At 36.0% G+C, this 13,640-nt stretch overlaps 1 protein-coding gene across 2 annotated transcripts in view; it reads right to left on the bottom strand.

The window, feature by feature from the left end:
- RELN (reelin) overlaps positions 1–13,640 on the bottom strand; it is a 516,612-nt gene that overhangs the window by 245,946 nt on the left and 257,026 nt on the right. For both annotated transcript variants that reach the window (XM_021682887.1, XM_021682888.1), the window contains exon 7: positions 660–756. In XM_021682887.1, the coding sequence (XP_021538562.1) occupies positions 660–756 (97 nt within the window). The remainder of the gene's footprint in view (positions 1–659; positions 757–13,640) is intronic.

The following is a 13,640-nucleotide window of genomic DNA, read 5'->3' as shown; positions in this document are numbered from 1 at the left end:
TAGTGGTTTCATTGCTTTTAATTTAGAATGCTCATGTTTCATTTTACATATGATCCAAGAACTTCTCTTTGGCAGGCAAAGTCTAATCAGTCTAAATTAAAGGAAAGTAACCTACTCCTAAACAATTTGGCATAAACCAAAATTTGTTCAAAACTAGTTTATTCAGTGCACTTTCACTTCTTAAAAAAAATTCAGTAAACTTCCTCTGTGGTTGGGACACAAAGTTTTAAAATAATGTGATAAAGTTGCTTGTCTAACATTTTTGGCTTGCAAAGAGAATATAAGACAGTTAAAAGTAAAGCTTTATACAAGAATTTAGAAAGCCATAAATTATTTAAATATGATATACATATATATGTGTGTCATCTCTGTTACATGTATGTCATACCCATATTTTTAAAAAGCCATCTAATCATAATGATGCACCATGTGTATCCATTGATGCTGCCCATTTTATTACTGAATTTTTTATTTTTACTTTTGAAAATAACTATAAAACCACTGTTCCCCATTTTGAGATGTTTGTAATAGGATTCATAATATAAACAATGCTGCAAATTTTCATATGACTTATAAGAGCATAAAAGAATCTTTTGTTGGCAAAATGCTCCATAAAGACAGTGTATTTGGAATAATGTACATAAATAGCATGTACTTACCAATTCTCTCGGACCATATGGCTCACAGAAGGTGACAGCATTGCCATGCATAATTGCACCACACTGTTCTCCAGTCTCACAGTTGTTACATTCAACCCTGTGAGAACAGAGAATGCACCCCCAGCCTGAGAATTAAGTAGCACAAAGTGGTTTATTGCTCAGGTAAGGAAAGATGTAAGCTTCTGTTAATCGGTTCAAATCAACATTTTGAGGAAGGTTATAGTTTTTTTTTTGTATTGTGACATGTTTATGAAACATGAAACCAGGAAGCCTTGAACTAAAATCCCAGTTCTTTCGGTCACTCACAGCGGTGGGCAAGTTACTTAATCTCCCAAAGTTTTGGTTTTCTCACCTGTACAATGAGGATAATACTGACCTAAATCTCACATGAGGATTAAACAAGAGAGTGCACGAAACACAGAGTACAGAACCAATCTCCTAGTAGGCACTTAATAGTGGCAGATGGGTGTTTTTATTAATAATTACATATAATATATACCATATCCAATACAAGGATGTTTGCAAATATTAACGTTAAGCAAAGTAATACACACTTAGATAATGAACTAAAACTTGTATCTCTGAAAACAAAAGATGTTTTACCAATTTTAATTTTCTTTTGAGTTGTTATAAGCATAAATGTTTAAAATTATTGTCCTCAAATAAATCTGAATGTCTATAAAATATACCATGCTAAAAATAATGGAATCAGATTATATTTAATTTACATATTAATATGAAATATATACAAATTCTAAATCAAGCAAATTTTGGATAACGAGTTGATACATTAACCTTGCAAATAATTTAATTAGCTGCTTTTTTACTACTTTAAAATGAAGTGGTCAACACAATCTTAGGACAGAATCTCAAAAATAAATGCATTCATGTTTTTAGTAGAAATTGAAGGTATGAAAATTCTGGATTTGACTTTGCATATTACAGTAACGCAGTGCTCTGCATTGTGACATCTCAACCTACAATCATTACATACCTAACATGTAGAGAGATAATCCATGTTTCCTCTGTCTGAACCTCAAACCACATGAAAGCTATATTTCATGCAGAAAGGACATTTTCAGAGTTTCACATTCTAGGGGCCAAACATTGTGGAAAGGGTAGCATGCATGCCCTTTGTTTTGGAGATCACCGTGTTTCACCCTTTCAACTATTTGCTAATTTCAGAGAAAGAGGGAGTAGGAATTCCCATTCACGGAGGAAGAAGACAAAAGTGTGAAAAGATACCAGATATCCCATAAAGCCAAGAAGCAGAAGCACAGTAAATAAGTGAAAACTTGGCAAATAAATGTAAGTATTGCCTACATGAGAATTGCACGGATCAAGTGACTGGTATTATTCTTTTGAGCTGTGTTCCCATAAGCAGATCAATAATGTCAAGAACCTTTGATTTTTTTTTTTTAGAATAAACAGAGAACAATTTCTGATATGAAATTTAAAATGCCAGTGTTCATAGCATCACAAATCTTAGTAGGAGATTTAAATCTTCTGCTGATTATTGGGAGCAAAATTCTAAAAAAAATCTTTGACATTAGAAAAGACATAATAGTAGCTTCATAAAGGTGATAAATGGATCACTGTTTTATGCCTGACATGTTGTATTCCACAAATATCTGTTGAATGAATGAAGGAATATAAGACAACTTCATAAACAGTACTGTTATTAAAGGTTGAGATCTTAGAATAGGACCTGCACATAGCTAACATGATGTGTTAGTGTGTTGGCTATAATAATGTTACTATTATATATAATATATATAATTATTATTATAAATTATATTATTGTACTTTATTATAAATTTTCACCATTTTCATCTAGAACTGGTATACTAGGTTTTTTCCCCACAGAGAACCTATTACCTGAACTTCTTATTACACTTTCTCTATCTTTAAATTGTACATTAATGTTTTCAAGGAATGTGATTGTGATACAAGTAGAGAAGTAACACAAAAATTTTAGTGGGGTTCTTACTTAGTGATAGATGAGGATTATTTGGCCTCCAGGTCATTGTGAAATAGCTTGAGAGAAATATCAACTTTGAAAGAGAAAAATTTTTTAAATGTTCAACCCTCACAATGACTATCTGCCATTTTCCTTCAGCGACTGTAAACTAAAATCTTCGTTGTTGGTGAAAAGCTGGAAGATTTTCCTCTAAGATCAAAGACAAGACAAGGATGCCCACTCTTGCCACTTTTATTCAACATAATACTAGGAATCCTACCCACAGTAATCAGACAAGAAAAAAAAAAGGCATCCAAATTGGTAAGGAAGAAGTAAAACTGTCATCCTTTGCAGATGACATGATACTATATACAGAAAACCCTCAAGACCATCAAAAAACTATTAGAACCAATAAATTAATTCAGTAAAATTGCAGGGTACAAAATTAATATACAGAAATCCATTGCATTTCTATACACTAATAACAAACTAGCAGAAAGAGAATTAAAATAATTATACTTACAATTGCAACAAAAAGAATAAAATAAAATAATCCCATTTACAATTACATCAAAAAGAATAAAATACCTAGGAATAAGTTTAACCAAGAAGGTGAAAGACCTGAACTCTGAAAACTATAAAATATTTATGAAAGAAACTGAAGATGACACAAATAAATGGGAAGATACACTATGCTCATTAATTGGAAAAATAAATATAGTTAAAATGTTATGTACTAACCAAAGAAATCTACAGATTCAATGTGATCCCTATCAAAATGCCAATAGTATTTTACACAGAACTAGAACAAATAATCCTAAAATTTATATGGAATCACAAAAGACTCCAAATAGCCAAAGCATTGTTGAGGAAGAAGAACAAAGCTGGAGGTATCACAATTCCAAAATTCAAGATATACTCATCAAAACAATATGATACTAGGACAGAAACAGATACATAGATCAATAGAACAGAACAGAAAGCTCAGAAATAAATCCATACTTATATGGTCAATTAATCTGTGACAATGGAGGCAAGAATACGCAACGGGGGAAAGACAGTCTTTTCAACAAATGGTGCTGAGAAAACTGGACAGCTACATGCAAAAGAATGAAACTAGGTCACTTTCTTACATCATATACAAAAATAAACTTAAAACTGATTAAAAACCTAAATGTGAGACCTGAAATCATAAAAGTCCTAAAAGAAAACATACACAGTAAACTCTTGGACATGAGTCTTAGCAATATTTTTTTGGATCTGTCTCCTTAGGCAAAGGCAACAAAAGCAAAAATAAACTACTGGGACTATATCAAACTAAAAAGCTTTTTCACAGCAAAGGAAACCATCAACAAAACAAAAAAGCAACCTAGTGAATAGAAGAAGATTTTTGCAAATGATATATCTGATAAGGGGAAAATATCCAAAATATATAAAGAACTTATACAGCTCAACACCAAAAAACTAAATAATCCAATTAAAAATGGGCAGAGGATATGAACAGACATTTTTCCAAAGAAGACATAGAGAGGGACAACAGATGTATGAAAAGATGCTCAATATCACGAATCATCAGGGAAATGCAAATCAAAACCGAAAAGAGATATCACCCTCACATCTGTCAGAATGGCTAATCAAAAAGACAAGAAATAACAACTGTTTGTGAGGATGTGGAGAAAAGAGAACCACTGTGCACTGTTGGTGGGAATGTAAATTGGTTCAGTCTCAATGGAAAATGGTATGGAGGTTTCTCAAAAAATTAAAAAAAGAAATACCACACAAACTAGTAATTCTACTTCTGGATATTTTCCCAAAAAACCAAAAATATTAACTCAAAAAATATTAACTCAAAAAGATAAATGCACCACTACGTTTATTGCAGCATTATTTACAATGCCAAAGATGCGGAAGCAATCTAAGTATCTATCAATAGATAAATGGATAAGGAAGATGTGATACACACACACACACAAACACACATACACACACACAGGAATAATACTCAGCCATAAAAAAGAATGAAATCTAGCTATCTGTGACCACATAGATGGACCCAGAGGGTATTGTTGTAACAGAAATAAGTCAGACAGAGAAAGACAAACACCATATAATTTCACTTACATGTGGAATCTAAAAAAAAAAAAGAAACAAACAGAAAGAGATTCATAAATAAAGAGAGCTGGTGGTTGTCATGGGGTGGGGGAGGAATGATATAAATAAGTGAAGGGAATTGAAAGTTATAAACTCCTAGTTATAAAATAAGTAAGTCACACGGGTGTAAGATACAGCATAGGGGGTATGGTCAATACTACCACAATAATTTTATATGGTGACAGATGGTAACTATACTTACCATGGTGATGCATTTCATAATGTCTATAAATGTCAAATAAGTATGTTGTACACCGGAAACTAATATAATATTGTCAACTATACTTCAATTTTAAAAATATAAGATAAACAGGCTAATTAATTAACAATAAAAGCATCATTGTTGATATGAAGTCTGAGGCTTGAGGTTTGAATTCCCATAGCAATCATCATTCTACCTACAAATATTGATCATCAGTCTCCAAATCAACTGTATATCAGAAAAGTAACACACCCCCTTCCCTACAGCTTTTATGAAATGGGATTCAGGTGCAACCTAGAAGTCTGTATATTGTTTCAAGGTGATTCCAACATAGATGGCCTACGGCCTGGCATTAAGGAACCAGTGACTAGACAACAGACGTGTGATGTGTTTGATTTTGATTTTGATTTTGTAAGATAACAGAAGCTAAACACAAGAAAAAAGCAAACAGATAACATCCCTTCTCCCCACTTGGCTCAACAAGCCTTCCAGACCTTTTTCTTCTTCATTGTGCTATATAGATCCAGAAACTTGAAATAAAATTTATAAAGTCATTGGTACCCTGTTGAACTTAAAGATTTAGAATTACCACGTATTTAGAATTACTCACTGGGTTGCTGCTACTTGGAAGAACAATGGCTTCAACAAGGATTGATGGAACAAATCCATCAACTTTCTGCCAACGTCTTTTAAATGTCCTCTGCTTGAATTTCTCAGTCTGAGAAATTATTATAATTTATGCTGAATGCCCATCCCTCTGGGTGGTCAAATCCAACAGACTCTTGGCTGCCAATGTGTTATTTATTCATTCATCATTCATTAATTCATTCATATAATTAACAAACTTGTGTTAAGGACCTATAGGTACTGTGGCGAGCTTTACTGGTACAAAGACCAATAAAACAGCGTCATTTTCTTCTAGGAGTATACACTACAGAAGAAAAAGCAGAGAAACAAGCACACAATTACAATACAGGGTGCCAATGCAATGGTAACTATTTATGGCCTTCTTTAATGTGCCGGATATTCTAAAGCCCATGTAAATCTCTCAACCTCTCTGTAAGACAGTTGTCAGTGTCCTCGTTCTACGAATAAGAAAACTGAGCTTCAGAGAAGTTAAACATTTGCTTGTCACCCAGCTGCAAAGGTGACAGAGTTGCAATTTGGCCCCGGGCCTGCTAACTCCAACACCCATCACATTTTCCATAGCTCCTCACTCCTTATAACAGGAGTATGTACCAGCTATCATGGTACCTAATTCAGACAGAGGATGGAAGGGAAAGTTCCCAAAGGAGGTGGTCCCAGATCTGGTCCTGAATGAGAACTGGGAGTTATTCAAGCAAGGAAGAAAGGTGAGGGTGTGATAGGGCACAAAGAACACAGAGATTATGACACAGAAGTAGAACTGCCACTCTAGTGAGCTAGTATGACTGGAACCATAGTGGTACATACAGAAGGGTGGCAAAGGATGGCGCTGGAAAGTGAGAACCAGTTCATGGAAGGCCTCGTGCGCCATTTACAAAGTGATAGGTGTTATGCTACTAGTTCTACAAACAACGTCTCAATAAATTCATATAAAACCCCTTCCCTCCATTTTTAATCCCCATTGAGAGGATGTTAAAACTGAGATTTAGAAATATGATTGTCCAAGGTTAGACACCTTATAAATTAAAGAAGTGGGATTAAAACTCTCATTCTATTTCCAAAGTCATGATACAAATCCAACTTTTAGTAAAATTACTCTAGCAAATGAGGCAATAGAAGTAGAAAAAATCAGGACTACTGATGTAACACAAGTAAGACGTGATAGTGCCTTGAAATAAGGTAGAGATGGAGAAAAGTGGGCACATTCTAGAGTATTCTTATTCAATAGAAATGTAATGTAAGCCACATATGTAATTTTCAACTTTCTAACGGCTACATTCAAAAGTAAAAAGGGGGGTGCCTGGGTGGCACAGTTGGTTAAGCATCCAATTCTTGATTTTGGCTCAGGTCATGATCTCAGGGTCATGAGATCAAGCCCTGCACCGGGCTCCACACTCAGTGTGGAGTCTGCTGGAGATTCTCTCTTTCTCTCACTCTGCCCCTCCCCCAGTCAATGCACACTCCCTCTCTCACTAAAATAAATAGAATCTTAAAAAAAAAAAGTAAAAAGAAACAGGTGAAATTAGTTTTAATAATATTTTGTTTAACCCAATATATTCAAATTATATTTTAACATGTAGTTAATGGAAAATTATTAATGACATAGCTTACATTCTTTTTTCATACTAAGTCTTCAAATTGTGGGGTGTATTTTATACTTATAGCACATCTCAATCCAGACTAGCCACATTTCAAGTGCTCAACAGCTTATGTGACTAGTGGCTGCCATTATTGGACAGCACAACCTTAGAGAATTACAGGGCTTGGAAACTGACTGTTCTCTGGTTCTGCCCATAACTGGAGATGACCAGCTGACAATGGTTATATGTACCTGAACTTCAGAGAAAGGAGATCATCACTGATAACGACAGTTTAAGATGTATGGTTGAGGGGCGCCTGGGTGGCTTAGTCGTTAAGCGTCTGCCTTTGGCTCAGGTCATGACCCCGGGGTCCTGGGATCGAGCCCCGCATCGGGCTCCCTGCTCCGCGGGGAAGCCTGCTCCTCCCTCTCCCACTCCCCCTGCTTGTGTTCCCTCTCTCGCTGTCTCTCTCTCTGTCAAATAAATAAATAAAATCTTAAAAAAAAAAAAAGATGTATGGTTGAAATCATAGGAGTGCATGGGGGTCAGGAGAGAGGGAAGGATCTTACAAAATGAGAAGAGAAGAGGTCCAAGAATGGACCCCAAGGGAACAATCAATCCTATTGCCTTTAGTCTGGTTTCTGGAGAGCTCTAACCATCATGACCTTTCAGTGTGTAGCAGTCTGAGCTTATCTCCTCTTCCTTTTCCATGATTATTGGCAGTGGGTTCATTTTGGTTCCTAAAAACCTGTTGCTCATCAAGGTGACTTTCCTAATAATGAATCTATAACATGACCTTCCTTATATTTTTTCTATAAAGTGAAGCATTGTAATAGTATGCATAGGAATGCCATTATCAGAAAGGAAAAAGCACCATAATTTCATCATGAAACAATGATCTTTTTTTTTTTTTAAGATTTTATTTATTTGACAGAGAGAGATACAGCGAGAGAGGGAACACAAGCAGTGGGAGTGGGAGAGGGAGAAGCAGGCTTCCCGTGGAGCAGGGAGCCCGATGCGGGGCTCCATCCCAGGACCCTGGGACCATGACCCGAGTCGAAGGCAGACGCTTAACGACTGAGCCACCCAGGCGCCCTGAAACAATGATCTTAGTGGAGACTAGACAGTACAAAGGACAAGAAAAAGTGACCCATGTCGGAAAGAGAAGGTGAGTTTCGAAAACCTACAGATGTAAACAAACATTTAAACTGTGGCCTAACAATTGAATTTTCTCAGGAAAATGACCGGCTTTGTAGAATTAGGTAGCATATTCTTCAGAGATTGGTGGGAAGAAGGAAGTTTTAAATAATCCAGTTAAACAGACTTTTGTTTTTCAATTTAAAAAGGAATGTGACCTCCCAGGCTAAGGATTAGAAATGAATTGTTTCTCTGCCTAATAGTTAAAGTAACCCTGAATATTTCCCTAATCTAAGAAAACTTCCCCCTTCTTTTCCTTTTTCCCACTATGAAAAACAGAATATAAGAATCTGACAAATACCATGATCCATCATATGAACCGCATACCTCAAAATATATTCTGCCATGAACAGTGTGATTAAAAGACATTTTAAGGGAAATGCTTGCTATCCCCAAAGACCATGCAAAGCCTGAATCTATTAAGCCCTCTCTGAACCCATTTATCATCCGCTTAGGTTCCACATGAAGCTTATCTATTACTAGAGTTTACAGATCATTGCACGTTCGAGTTAGAGGGCATCTGAAATATCACTGAATCACCCCCTCACTTTACAAATGATAGAACAGGACTAGAATTCAGGTTCCCTGACTCCCTGTCCAACATTCTTCCCAGGCCACTCTAACACAGTCAGTAAGAGGAAAGAACTCTAATTCTCTAGAAACAATGTGCACTTAAAAAAAAAATGTTTGTCATTCTTTTTACTATCAGAGTTTATTTTGAAAAGCTATGATGACTTTTCTTAAAAGTTTCTTTTTATTTGATAAAAGGATTTTGTTATGAAGATGTACAAAAACAAGAAAAATGTCATGGACATCACAGGAAATGTTAAGAATGAATTTGACTGAAGTACCTCATCAAATTCAATATTCTTTCGCTTATGTACAACCTTAGATAATTCATCACAATTTTATACATAGACTATCACACTTGTTTTTTCACTAACAGAAACATAAAAGAATCAGTAAACATAAAGGCGGGTACTTGTTGACCAACACATCTAGGGTCAAACCATAAACATAAAAGTAAAAGAGAAAAAAAAAAAAAAAGAAAAAGAAATGCTTTGAACCAAGGTTTTGTTTTTCACTATAACAAGCTCCTTGTCAATTTGAAACTTGTTATTTGGTGTCAATTCTCTTTGTTTTTTATTATTTATGTGGCTGTGTTTGTCTGGGATAAAGAATTATATGTGATGTGCATTTATGCTGTAGAGAGTATACCACTGAAGGTATAATTATGTTTTCAATCCTGATTGAAAAATTATTAGGCTGGAAAACATGCCAACTACCCGTTCAGTAGGCACAGAGGAAGCTGAAGTGAAATGTCTCTGGAGGATGCGGTCCCCATGTAATGCACTAACTCACACAGGACTTTTAGGAGCAGGAAAGAGGAGGAGAACTAATGAGAAAATTGGGCTCCTTCACACAACAGGAGATTTATGAATGGTTGGTGGTGACATCATCCTCATAACAATAAATAAATAATTGAAATATTATTTTCTCAAGAGCAGTCTAATTACATGGCTCATTCTTCTTTTTAGAGCAGAGTGAAATCACTCAGCCTTTAGTCAGGCATTCTGCTGAGACAAGTTAATCACCTGGAAACTCACTGACAATCAGTTATCATGAAATTCTCATTTACATGCCATTTGTCCCCAAGATCGAGGACATCGGATTATCTCTCCAGAATTTATTGCCTCTAAAAAAGTCAGTGTCTGGGACTCAGCTTCAAAGAAGCAATCCAGCATTCTATGAACCAGAATTGTGGATCTACCAGCATTTCTGAATGGAGATATTAAAATAATCTTAACAAGTGTACTGACTAGAAAAAGTATTTTAAAGTGGAAAAGGGAAAAGAAAAGAAAAATCTCTTGACCCCAAGGATAACAGGACTCTTTCTCAGGAACCGCTCACACGGCATGTCTGACAAAATCTGATGTTTGAGTCTGCAAGGCAAGGACAGATAAGGGACTGGTGAATCCACCAAAGTAAATGGGACCCTGAGGGCCATTTGGTAGCTAGGCAGTCAGCTGACTTCTTCTGGAGACACCAAAGCTCCTGGTACTTCCCATTAAAACCTTAACAACCAGAAGATTCAACTTTTGACCACATTTTATACTAAAGAGACAATGTTTCATAATGAAGAGGGCATAACTATTTTCTTGTGAAAGATTAAGCTTTAAAAAAAACCCTATTCTCTTTGTAAATGTAGAATGTTTTTAGAAAAACAGCAAGGAAAGTTCACTCTATAAGACTGAGAATAATATCACCTTCAACGATGTCATGCCTTTTTTTTTTTTTTTAAGAAGCTAACACATGCCCTCAATGTGAAAATGACAAACCCCATTTATGGCTCATCCTCATTACTTCTCACTGAGGAAGCTAAAAGAGCTCTTTTTATTTCACTAGGGAGTTTTAAATTTTGATCTCTCCTTTGTTAACAGGTACAATGACAAATATTATTTGGGTTGAAAATAACCCTTCTAATACCCTACTACTGCATGCAATATTCTGACCTCCTACTATGGTGAATTCCACTACATGCTGCTTGAAGAAATATTTTCTCCCTTGTTTCAAATGTACTTGACATTTAATTCCATTGAGTGAGCTCTTACTTCTGTCATCTAAAACAGAGATTAAAGAAGGAAATAAAAAGCCTCAAGATTCACACCTTATTTTATTGGTAGGACACCTCCTGGTTAACCTTTCTATTGTAGATGAAGCTTTTCCCCAGAGCAAGGACATCATAGTAAGAAAAGAAGAGGAATGAGGGGGAGGGAGCAGGAGAGGAAGGCTAGAGGAGAATTTTGTAATAAAAGAAAAAAGTTATTAACAAAAGAAAAGAAAGAGTGAGAAAGAGTGGGAAGAGGTGAAGAAGTCAAGAGGGAGGAAGCAAGAGAAAAAGTAGAGAAGGATGCACATAAGATCAGAATATTGGACCATTCAACTCTAAAAAAACATCAAATTATAATTTCATAACTCACAAATATACAGATATATTAGAGGTTCTGGCAAAGGTATGTCATCAGATAAAAGATTTATTTTGCCTGACTCTTCTCACCTATTCATGATCTCCCTTGGTCACCGCTCTTGAAAAAAAAAAATGTAAGGTTTATGCTCTGTGTTACATTGGGTAAGTCTATGAGGCCATATGTCTTCTACGTGATCATCATTACCAACAAAATCTCCTGGAAATCCTTCAGCAGTGCCATAGAGACCTTGGTGTCCGTGGCTAGCACACCCCTTCACCCAATGCTGTCTTACTGCCCCTGAGCCTGCTGAACCTTGAGCAAAGTGGATGGACTTTTATTCAGTTTCCTTCCCAGTGACACCATTCATCAGTCTAACTTTTTTTTCTGATTTCTTGGAAACCACTTACATTGTGGTTCTCACACCTGGCTACTAAGTGGGGTCCTCTCTGTTTTTGTTTTTTCTTGGGGGGGGGGGTCCAACACACCAATGAACTATGAAGCTATTTTACTGCTTGCTTGACTTGTTTCTCTTTTAATCACGGAATAAAGCTCCAGCTAGAATAACTCACCCTCCTCATCCTAAAACCTCTGTCTTTTTATAGTCTTTGTTCAGACAGTTCTTTTTCTCAAAGAAAATAAATTGTGGTAAGCCAAATCATCCAGGTTTTTCATCTATTTCAGAATAATTGCTCCAATAAATTAGTATTTTCAAGAGAATACCAGATGCAGCAGAGTCTGTGATCTCCCTTTCGCTGGTCCTGTAGTATGATCATTTACAGATACAAATGGAAATGTTCTAGTCTTTTCTTGATTCAGGCAATCTTACACAATGGCACCCATGGCTTTAGCCTCCTTAGCTATAAACCGAGGGGCTTTCTGTATGATAAACCAATGGGCAGAGGTCTTCATGTATCAGAGGATCCAAGACAACTTCATTTGCATCTTTCTTCTTGATATCTCATATCCCTGTCGGCATCACAACTTACTCATCTAAGATGCTTCTTCTGAGGACTGACTCCTGTTCTTCCCTGGTCTCTGCTGAAAAGGACATCTCTGCTATTATTATTGTGCTGGAGGGAAAACATCTGTTGTCGTCAAGTTGCCATTTATCATCATGTTTTCTAACAGTCCCACGTTTCCCACTAGAACATCAGAGCCTAGTGATATTACAGCTCCAAATGCCTTCTGTGATCTTCAGAAAACAAGCATTAAAGGGATAATCTGTTAAGCAAAACAAGGATTCCTGCTTGACTTTGTAATGCGTGGAGGATAAAGACACTTCTTAAGAAAACTTAAGTCGTTTTTCACAAATCATTCACTTTTTAGTTCCTTTAACCCTCTTTCTCTCTGAACTCTTCATAACTGCAAGTTATGAATCAATAATGTCTCCTCTTTCTTATTTTTTTCTCATTTTCTTATTATTGCTGAATTTTTTAATTGAGGTAAATTTGTACACGGTGAAATATATAGACCTCCCGCTTTGACAAGTGCACATATCTACGTAACCTAGGCCCCTCAAGATATATATAACATATTTGTTAACCCCAGAAAGCTCCTCCTGCCCTTCCCAGTCAATCTCCTATCCTGGAAACAATCACTAATCTAATTTCTAGCACTTTAGATAATTTTTGCCTATCCTAGATGTCATTGAAGTGGAACCACATAGTTAAGATTAAATAAATAAATAAAATCTTTAAAAAAAAAAAAAGAACTATTTTGGGTCTGGCTTCTTTCATTCAACATAGAGTTTTTGAGATTAAACCGTGCTGTTTCAACTATCAACAATTCACTCCTTTTTATTGCTGAATAGTATTCCATTGTGTGGATATATCACTGTTTATCCATTCTCCTGCTGATGGGTACCTGGGATGCTCCCGGTTTGGGGCAATTAGCTATGTTTCCTTTTAATAAAACAAAATCAGAATTGTGCTCCATTCATATGAAATACTGGCAGTGCTTATGTCATACGAAAATAGTTTAATTTATAAAAAGGAACTATGAAAGTATAGTTGATGTACGAGTAGTAGATGCTTAAGTGAAATGTTAAGGAGATAAAACTTATTTGTAAGTCCTTAATTTCTTCTAACTTTCCTTATATGAGGGTTTCTTCTCACTTCCCTCTTTTTTAAAAGATGTTTTTATTTACTTGAGAGAGAGGGAGAGAGAGTAAGCAAAAGAGAGAGAGAGCTCGAGCAGGGGGTGGAGGAGTAAAGGGAGAGGGAGAGGCAGGCTCCCCGCCGAGCAGGGAGCCCGACGCGGGGCTCGATCCCGGGACCC

Source organism: Neomonachus schauinslandi, chromosome 12, assembly GCF_002201575.2.
Source record: "Neomonachus schauinslandi chromosome 12, ASM220157v2, whole genome shotgun sequence".
Classification (NCBI taxonomy): domain Eukaryota; kingdom Metazoa; phylum Chordata; class Mammalia; order Carnivora; family Phocidae; genus Neomonachus; species Neomonachus schauinslandi.
This window is presented reverse-complemented; position numbering and strand designations above follow the sequence as displayed.